Source organism: Solanum dulcamara, chromosome 6, assembly GCF_947179165.1.
Source record: "Solanum dulcamara chromosome 6, daSolDulc1.2, whole genome shotgun sequence".
Classification (NCBI taxonomy): domain Eukaryota; kingdom Viridiplantae; phylum Streptophyta; class Magnoliopsida; order Solanales; family Solanaceae; genus Solanum; species Solanum dulcamara.
In genome coordinates this window covers 59,391,609-59,402,152 of record NC_077242.1, presented here as the reverse complement: position 1 = coordinate 59,402,152, position 10,544 = coordinate 59,391,609, and the positions used below count along the sequence as shown (strand labels likewise).

General features: G+C 37.6%; 1 protein-coding gene across 1 annotated transcript; it reads left to right on the top strand.

Annotated features, from left to right (window-relative positions):
- Window positions 1-9,764: 9,764 nt before the first annotated feature.
- Window positions 9,765-10,097, top strand: LOC129892877 (uncharacterized). The gene has a single exon (XM_055968408.1). The coding sequence runs from the start codon at window positions 9,765-9,767 to the stop codon at window positions 10,095-10,097; it is 333 nt and encodes a 110-aa protein (XP_055824383.1).
- Window positions 10,098-10,544: the final 447 nt, after the last annotated feature.

Genomic DNA, 10,544 nt, shown 5'->3' with positions numbered 1-10,544 from the left:
TAGGTGATCTAGGAGAGGCTCCATACTACCTAAGGCAGGTAGAAAAACTATGTTGATCGGATAGTGTGGGCTATAGAGTACTTAGATTATAATCAAGAGTTTCTACAAGTGTCATCCATGAAGGAAATGATGAGGTTTGGGAGGAAGGAAAAGCTTCGCCCCAGGTTCATCTGACCATCTGAGATTTTGAGGTGTATTAAAGAGGTGGATTGTGAGCTAGCCTTACCCCCAGCACTTTTAGGCCTTTACCCTTTTTCCATGTTTCTATGTTAAGACGATATGTTTGGGATGAGTCTCACGTGCTTTGATGGGATTTAATTCAGCAGGAGGAGTTCTTAGCTTTTGAGGAGTAGCCTATAGCTAATATACACATGTAGGTTAGAAGGTTAAGGTCTAAGGAGATTCTATCAATTAAGGTTCACTAGAGGCATAGTTCAATTGAGGAGGCTATTAGGAGGCCAAACTTGACATGTCGACTAGATATCCTCACCGTTACAAGCCTTCATGTACTTTTCTTTCCTTAACTTTTGAGGATGAAAGTTCTTTAAGTAGTAGATGTTGTAATGAACCTTATAGTCATTTTCAGGTTTTTATGTGATTTGACTATTTTTCCCCTTTCTAGAGCTTTTATATTGTGTTTTGAGTTTTTGGGAGGGGTGCCACTCTTGTCGAGGAGGATATGAGGGTTTTGGGTGAGCTTTCCCCCTTTGGAGCTTTGATATTGAAAGAGTTGACTTTGATCAATATTCTTGGAAAATGGGTTCGATGAGAATTTCATCGGTGTCATTAGCTCCAAAGCATTGAGTTTGTCTAGTAGGACCTTTGGTTCAGGTCTTGAGATTCTTGTTTTGATTTTGGGGTACTTAGTTGATATATTATTTTTTAGTTATCTCAGTTCTAGTATTGACTTTGGTAAACATTATTCTGAGACAACCTCCATTTAGTGTTTTGTCAATTTTATTAAGTCCAAAATGTCAATTTTAGTTGGGTAGCATTTTCAGTTTACATTCGTAGGACCTTGGACAATCTTGAGAATCCATTGGAGACTTGGAATCTTTTTCCTAATTTGTGATGCAGCCACTCCTATGGGGCATGCTATCTTTGGCGGAGCTAATCCTGCGGAGAGACAGCTACACCAGCAAAAGTTGGTGACTCAACAAGAAGTTGTTCCTGCTTCCTTCGGTGATGTCTCCCCTGCGAGCTTGAGTCCTATTCCATGGAGATTGAGGGAACCATTGACCGTCTCTCATGCGAACCTTCCTCCGCACCCCAAAGGAATTGCACCTGCAACCTTGGGTCCTTTGGGGCGACTATAACTAAATGTTTTTATATATCTTCATCCTTAATTTCTACCATAATTGTTGAGATAAGTTAGAGGGTAGCTGCTCAATTCTGAACCATTCTCTCATATTCAAAGGTAAAATTCTCCCCTTTAGTTTTCTTTACTCTTGAATTCCATAATACATTCTCATTTTGGACCTTAAATTCCTTATTTTTGAATTCTTTAAAATGAACTTTTTAAACCACTTAAGGTCTGAATTCACTTTTGTCTTAACTCAAATTTGGGGAATGTGATCCTTACCTTGAGGGGAATACACGGATGGAGTTAGATATTTATTTTGTTGTAGAGCTCGAAGGGTCAATTTTTGACTCATTAGGACTAGTCTACATGCTGGTGAGACTATTCCAATTGCTTACTAATTCAAGAAGTTAAGATTGACGATTAGGTGATCAAGAAAAGGCTTATTTAGCCTAGATTTGGCAATATTGATATGGGTATTATTAGTCCATATGATGTGTAGTTTATATTTTTGATAGTGTGGTAGTGGTTTGAGACTATTCGGAAGGAAAAAGCTACCGAGTAGTGGTTCCGCAGCAGTTTCAACTTTGAGGTAGGTTACGACTTTCTTCATTAGACATAGCTTAGTTAGATTCTGTATATATATCGAGTTGCATAATCTTTGGGAAGTTGTAGAGTGAACTTTTAGGCTTATATAATCCTGTTGGTGATTCAATTTTAGCTAAACGAGTCTATTGAAATTACCCGGTCTCAATTTTTATAAGATTACCTCATTTGATCTTGTAGAGCTTAATTGTCATGACTCAATCCTAAGGCCTAGATGCGACACTACGAATGAAGCACCCGGAGGTACCTCACCCAAGACCCTTAGCATTCATTAAGCTTTTCATTGGTAATGATAAATCAAAACAAGCGGAAGTGTAAGGGATAACGGGACTAAGGGATTACACATAGATCAAGAGTCTAGACATTTAAACATCATACATTTGTCCAACGATACCTTCTACTTTAAAGATTTGGTGGGGGCTAAGACATGCCCCTAGCTCACCCTCAAGATATAAGTCAAAGTACCAAAAGTAACTCAATAGTCTAAACATAACATAAACTAGAAAGATTGGAGTGTTTTCCTCAAAACATGGGAACTCACCAATAGTGACAGCCTTCAACGATCAAACTTAGCCACAGAAAGGAGAGTGTGAAACAACACCGATCCCTACATGGTGATATCATATAGGCAAAGGTATGCATTAGTACTTTAAATGTACTAAGTATGTGAGCATGCTACACAATGAAGAACATTAAGGCATTTATATGCATAAGTGAATGCATGCATGAGAAATCATCACATGTAAGCTTAAAACATTTATTTTGTGCAAAAGTGACCATAACCGACATTTAAGGCATGCGAGCTATTGCATGGAATCCAATATAACCCCCTACATTGATACGGGGAAACTACTTGCCGGATAAAACTCTGTCAACTTTAATCATTTATTTAACTTTAACTTTAATGGCTCATTGTGGATCCACTAGCCTAAAAGCCTACAAGGGCTCCTATGTTGGCACATAGTTAATGCAATATGAGACTTTACTTAAGGACCCTTAGGTCGAGTCCCCATCTACATGATACATTCAGTGCTAGGTCAATCCCACGAAATAACGTTTACATATCGTAATAACATAAGCATTTATATAACCTTAGACATCAAATCATTATTCAGTGAAATAGCTCATTAAAGCCTTTTATTTGATTCAAAGATGTGAGAATTGTCATTTTACATTGAATCCTTTCTTTGGCTAAGAAGATCTTTCATCATCATTCAAACATTTCATAAGACTCCCTTAACATAAACATTTTCTTCCTAAACTTTCATTTGGAGTCAAAGATTTTATATCAACTTTACTTTAGCATAAGGAAACTACGTTGGTTCATTTCATAAAATATTCAAATGCATTTAAACAATCCTTGCATACATGAGAGTGATGGAGAATGCATCAAAATACACTTCTTAAAACAACCCACCATATAAACTTAAAACCACTTTCAAGCCTTCATCTATGAACTTTAACAAATCATTCATTTTATGTAGTTGAGAGTCAATATACATCAATATGTGTAAATGAACGTAAAATATATCATAATATATGCATTTAGAGTCAACATGTAAGAATCCATGAGAATTCATCATTTGAAATTTGAAATATCAAGTTGGAAATTATTTGGGTTCCATGGGTGGAAGAACCCATGGATAAAACCCACATACCTTGGGAGAACAAAATCCCTATGAAAGCTTTGAGGAGGAAAGGAGACTTGAAGATGCCTTGGAAAGAAACCCTAGCTTGTCTTGAAGTTCTTGGAAGAGTTTGAGAAGAGAAGATTTAAGGGTTTTGAGTCTAAGTGTGAAAAATGAGGTTTTGGAAAGGTTTAGGTTTTTTAGATAGGTGAATTCTACCCTAAAAACGGCTCCACTTTGAATTAAAATGTAGGAAAAGACTAAAATATCTATCTTAAAATCTTATCGGAACTGGCTTCACGGGAACCCTTCACGGTCCATAGTGCTAAGCAGGGCCTGTGGTGAGGTCCCGTGGTAAGGGACTTGGAAAATATTTTAGAGAAACCTATAGGGAGAGTCTTTGAACTTTCACCACGGAACCCCTTCACGGTTTGTGAAGTACATGATGGGCTGGGAAAGATGGTCGTGGTGCAGGTCCTGTAGGAAGCCTACAGAGTGACCACCACGGGGACACACCACAGTCCATGGAGGGTTCCACGATTCCTAGTAGTCGCTTGTGGACCTTGCCTTGGGAAAATTCCTGAGGGTCTTGGAGAGGGGTCACCACGGAGGGCTTCATAGTCCGTGGTCTCACCATGGTCCGTGGTCCTCTATCGTGGTTCATTCCCTACAAGTCTGAGTCTGTGAATCTCTACCACGGTTGCTCACCACGGTTCATATTACTTACCATGGCCCATGATGGCTTTCATGGTCAGCTCCTAGTGCCAATTTTCTGTACTTTTTGAGAATTCATCCTTTAATCCTTAGTTTATGACCTTCCATATTTTTTGGGGTTTTACATTGACCGATTTATGACTTTTAACTTACAAACAACTTAAAAAAAGTAAATCCAAACACCCCCCCCCCTTATGCATATATTGTACCACAAAATTGACATTCAATATGTCATTTATCTACTCGCTCAAAATACCTCTATATCGTACATGATCTTGATCTTTTAGACACGAGGATTATGCATGGGAATTGGAATTTAAAAATAAAATAGTTGAGTAGCAAATTGTCACGACTCAACCTCGTAGGCCGTGACTGGGGTCCGACCTGAACCCCCATACACATAACTATCAGGTGTAGTCCAACCATACTACGAACAAAGTGATACAATACATGGGAACCCCAATGGGTTATACATTTTCATATACATATAGCCACTTTCATTTATCTTCTGAGGAGTTACATTAATTATCTCATGAAAGGGCATGCAAGCCGAAAAGACTGTCATAGCATATTAACACTTATACTACATCATGTAAACACAGCTGAACCAAACATACACATATAACCCACACACACATGTCTACAGACCTCTACGAATATCATAGTATCATATGGAGAAACAAGGCCCCCGCTGTCCCCTAAATACACAAACATATACATCAAAGATCAATGCCAACAGTTTAGGCTCCGGTATAATGGAGCACTCCTAAAATCGCTGAGTGAAAATCCTAAGCTAGCGGACCTCCAAAATACGTGTCTGTATCTACAGGCATGAAACGCAGTCCCCTGAAGAGAGGGGGTCAGTACGACATATGTACTGAGTATATAAATCATAACATATCATAAATGGGATCACATCTGAAATAGAGGTTCAGAAAACAAGTATGACACCCATAACTTACTATACCTGCATCTTGTGCAGTGAAATCACGCATGTCATTATCATGTACTGTACTCGGCCTATTTTGGGACTCGGTGTTACAATTATATCATGACATCCTCATACGTCTATATACCATACTCGGCCCTCTAGCAAGAGACTCGGTGAATAGAGTAGTGCACACTTATACGTGTGCTTTTTGAAATAAAATCATGCATGCTCATATCATATATCATATTCGGGCCATTATGGACTCGGTGAATTTTTCATATATCTGGCCCGCCCAACTCAGGGCTCGGCGCCATAACCTCAAATTTATATTATCATATCATCATATACATATATGCCGAGGAACATACGGCCCTATCCTTACATAGTAAAATAATGTCGAGGAATGTACGGCCTGATCCTTATATAGTAAGATACTGCCGAGGTACGTACGGCCCAATTCATATATAGAAAAACAATGCCGAGGTACGAACGTCCTGATCCATATATATATATATCATGCCAGCCCATTATGGGACTTGGCGAATAATGCAAGGAAATTGCGCATGAATCTATAACCGGCCAGGGACTCGGTGAACGATGTGTTACAGAATACACGAGCAGAGTAGTGAGAAACCATACAAAATTTAAATCATTATCTGAGACTCAATGAATTCATCAAGTGACCCATCACTTGGAAACCTGGGTAGGAGTTATCTGAAGTACCCTCTAGATGTCATTAGGGATCATATTAAAAGGAGTTTCAGGAATCATAGACATGTGTTACTATAGTATGAAACATCTTATAAAAGTCCGAGCATTGGATATCTTAGAGCCTTTAAAAACAAAAAGGAACTTTTTCATACCAATCACTATCTAATCATATAGAAGACTCGAGGAATAAGAGTTTAACTACTTTAAGAGTTTTAACATTTAGAAGTGAACACGAGTCATGAGTCATACTCGGAACTTATAATTGGAACTACCTCCAAACTCATGTCATGTATCATTTCACTTATATTTAAGACATTCCAAAAGAAAGGAGAGATAGGCTTTATGCGTGCTACTTTTCATCATATAGAAGACTTGAAAGGCAATAACTTAACTACTGCAGGAGTTTTCATATCAAGTAGTGGATAAGAATTATGAATCATACTTGGAGTTCTACGAAGGGAATTATCCCCACATTTCATATATCAACCACTTATGGCTAAGACAGGCCAAAAGAAAAGAAAGATAACTTTACATACTTGTTATGGATTAATCGCATCCAAGCTCGATTCGTTACTCCTTTAACCTATTTAACACAAAAGTAATACTAATGTTAATAACCTTCGACTTTCCATCTTCTAAGGCCATAAATAGTTATCCATAGGAATCATTTCCTGATTCACACTTCTCGACTAGTATGTCGACTAGTTAAGAAGTTATCGGAAATCGAGCAGCGTGTCCCCTATAACTTGCCCTATCCAAACTTCCAATTTAACCTCCAATTAATGCAGCCATACCAACAACAACCACCAGCAACCATATATAAGAAAACTACTACAACATTATTCAAAACAAGTTCCAAACAGTCCGCTCAAAACTATGAGTCCAAAATACGGTTTTCAATCTTTATTTCATAAAATCTTAACCACACGGAACGGAGCATAACGTGGATGAAACCAACAGCACTTATACCCCTATTTCAACACGTTTCTAGCCCTGCAACACATACAAACCACCTCCAAATACAATACCACAATAACAATGACACTAGTTAAACTTTAAGCCAACTAGAACGGCTTCAAAACAGTCCCTACTCAGTTCTCCACACCCTCTAGCAGTAACATGCATAATTTTCATATTTCCAACCCATTTTAAACACCCACAACATGCTTAAACCTTTACCAAAACATGCGAAAAGAGAATCAAGCCATACCTTACCAACTTAGTCTTCCAAAACTTGCCAAAAGTTGTAGGTTCGCGTCGACCTCCTTGTTACCCCAAGAATTTATTTATGTTATTAAACACCATCACTTAATCAAAGAATACCTTAGATAATTAATTTACGGACTAAAATTAGAGCCTTACCTTACTGCCAAGCTTTGGCCGTAGCTTCCTCTTCTTGCTCTCTTTAATTTTCTCTAAATATTTCTAAGTGAAAAGATGAACAATGAGAAACCCTTAGTCATTAGGGGCTGATATACTTCTTCCTTGAGAGTGACACGTGTCAGCCCCTAAGGGTGATACGTATCCAGCCTCTAGGATGCCACCTCACTTCATGCACCCACTCTTTGGCTGCCACATGGAGGGATGGGTTCCTCCCAAGTAGGTGTGTCACCTACTTGGTCCAAGCAGGTGCATCACCTACTTGGTCCAAGCAGGTGCATCACCTACTTGGTCCAAGCAGGTGCATCACCTACTTGTTTCAAGTAGGTGCTTCACCTCCTTATTCCTCTTCCGTACGTTCATAATCTCTTCTCACTTTAAGAACCTATGTAGTCCTTTCTACTTAAGCTCGACATATGCTCAAGTAGCTTAATTATGTAGAACATCCAAATTGGTAGCTTACGCAAGTAAGTCAAGTTCCACGACTTGTTATTTAGCCTCCAACTCCGTTCAATTCCCTCTACCTATTTCCAACCATCGCTACTCATATAGAACTTCTGAGATAACATGGATCACATGGCAATCTTTTAGGAAAAAAACATGTTCCAATGTACCAAGGTACGGGGTATAACACAAATTTATATAGAGAGTGAATCATGTAAAAATAAAGAAGAATGAAGTGACATTTATAGTTTAAAGATAAATCAAAAATATAATTTTCTATTATCTTATAAGAGGGAGTTAGCACACAATAAGTCAACATGTGTGCTTGACTTTTTGGGAGACATTTTAGTCATTTCAGTTAAAAAGGAGCAACATGATAGGTCCTTAGAGAAATCTATTGCAACTGCTAACTATACTTTTAAGTGTTAGACTAAATTAGGAGACCGATTCGTAAAAATCAGTCCCTTGTATGTTTTCTTAAGATTGATTTGCTACACTCTTCTTTGTTTTTCTCCAACTGCATTGTTAAGATCCGAAAATTTACAAGTTGATTTTTAGTGATTTTTTACATGTATTATTCCCTTAGATTATCATATGTGAAAATTATTGAATATCGCTGCCTGTTTTAATTGGAATGGGAAGATTGTTCAATTAATCATATTCTGAGTAAGCCTCTAGTTACTTTTTGAATGGTTGTATTAATGACTCAATGTACATGTTCTATCTCTAGGTTTTGTATGTGTGTACAATGAGATGTTGATGTCTAAGATTTTTAGTATTATTGTAGATAATCATGATGCACCCTATGTCAAGTAGTGTATCAAAGAGAATACTCTCTTTTGCCATGGCTTGCTATAGAAATGGTTTTTCTTTCTCTATGGTTTCAAGACAAGTATACAGAAGCTCAACTCTGTAGATTGCTGACAAGTCACCACGAAATGCTATTCTTAGTGATTTCTTGAAATGGTGTTCGCTTGGTTGTATTAAGACATCAAAATTTGCTTCTGGCTTCAGCTGTTAAAGAAAAAGCCCTTGGACTCTATTATTGACATGGAGAGGGCAAAGGACAAATTAAACTAGTTGAAGAGTTATCTGACATTTGGGATGATGTAATACTTCAACCTTTTTTTTTGATAATTTCAAATGCATAGTTGGCTTTCTTGTGATAGTTTTCACTTTTTAGCCTTGAGTTCTTATTTTAGACAGTTGTAAATTATATTATTCACTTAAAATGATAAACAATAGACAAATAGATCAAGCTTTTGTCATAGAAATGAACAGGTCAGCTGATTTCTCTTATGTTGTTTGATTTTTTATGATTGCATTAATATTTTTTTGTAGATGACTACTATTAATATCACTTTGCTGTAAATGGAATGAGGATTTGCTGGAAAGATTAGAAGACCCTATGAATTATTTGATCTTTGGTCTAAATTTACCCCTTCAACAGATTTTCTTGTGGAACTTAGTGTTTTTAAGCCATTCGATTCTAAAATGTGATGCTTCAGAGATGCTTGGGTCATGGATTACCTTCTCATCTTTTCTTCTAGAAGCTGACCTCCTGCAAAAGGACTTACCTCCTAAAATGCTTGTCAGGCTTGAAAATTCTCTACGAGGTCTAGAGAAAATAACTATTTTCATGTGTGTTCTTGATTTGCATATTAGCTAGTGTGTGTTGTCTCTCTAGTATACATTCTATATTGTCAATTAATATCTCGTTGCTTGTATTTTCTGAATTTATTTGTTATTAGTTTTCCATTTTGGTTACTGAGGGTGGACTAGGGTCATGTCCTCAATCAGGGGTGAAGGCGAGGGGAAATAGTGGTAAGAGGGAGACAGGTTTTCATAAGTTGAGAGTAGGATCTGGAATATACGGTAGCTTATAAAGAAGTCTATTGAGCTAGTGAAGAGTCTTAAGAGAAGAAAGATTAATATAGCCTATGTTCAAGAGACTAGATGGGTAGGTTCCAAAGCTTGGAATTTTGACGGATTTAAATTATAGTACTCAAGAAGCTCAAGAAATAGGAATGGAGTAGGTATTCTATTCAACATGGATCTTAGGGAGTGTGTGGTAGAGATAAAGAGGATCAGTGATAAGATGATATTTATTAAGCTAGTTATAAACAGGCTTATTGTGAACGTTGTTAGTGTGTATGCACCCCATACGGGCCTAGATGAAGAAGTCAAAAGGCTCTTTTGGGAGGATTTGAATGAGGTAGTTAGAGGTATACCTAGAACCAAAAAGATTTTCATCGGTAGAGATTTCAAAGGTCATATCGGTACAACTTCTAATGATTTTGATGATGTCCATGAAGGCTTTGGCTTTAGAGAAAGGAATGGTGGTGGGGTATCTCTCTTGGAGTTTGCCAAAGCTTTTGAGTAGGTTATTGCTAATTTGTTTTTTTTCTGAAGAGGGATAATCAATTGGTCACCTTTAGTTGCACGATAGCTAGGACTCAAATTGACTACTTACTCTTTCAGAAGGGTAATAGAGGCCTTTGTAGGGATTGCAAGGTTATTCCGGATGAAAATATTACTACCCAACATAAGCTTTTGGTGATGGACTTGGAGATTTAGAAGGATAGGAGAAAAAAGACCCTTTATGATCGACCGAGGATTAGATGAGGGGACTAACTCCCATATTTTCTTGGAAGATGGGGGAGAAGTTTAATGATTTAGGGACCTGGAGTAGTAGAGGAAATATGAACAATATGTGGGATATGACAGCTAGTTGCATTAGAAAAGCATCTATCGAAGTCCTATGGGTATCGAAAGGAATATTGGGTGGTCATTAAGGAGATTGGTGGTGGAATAGAGAAGTACAAGACAA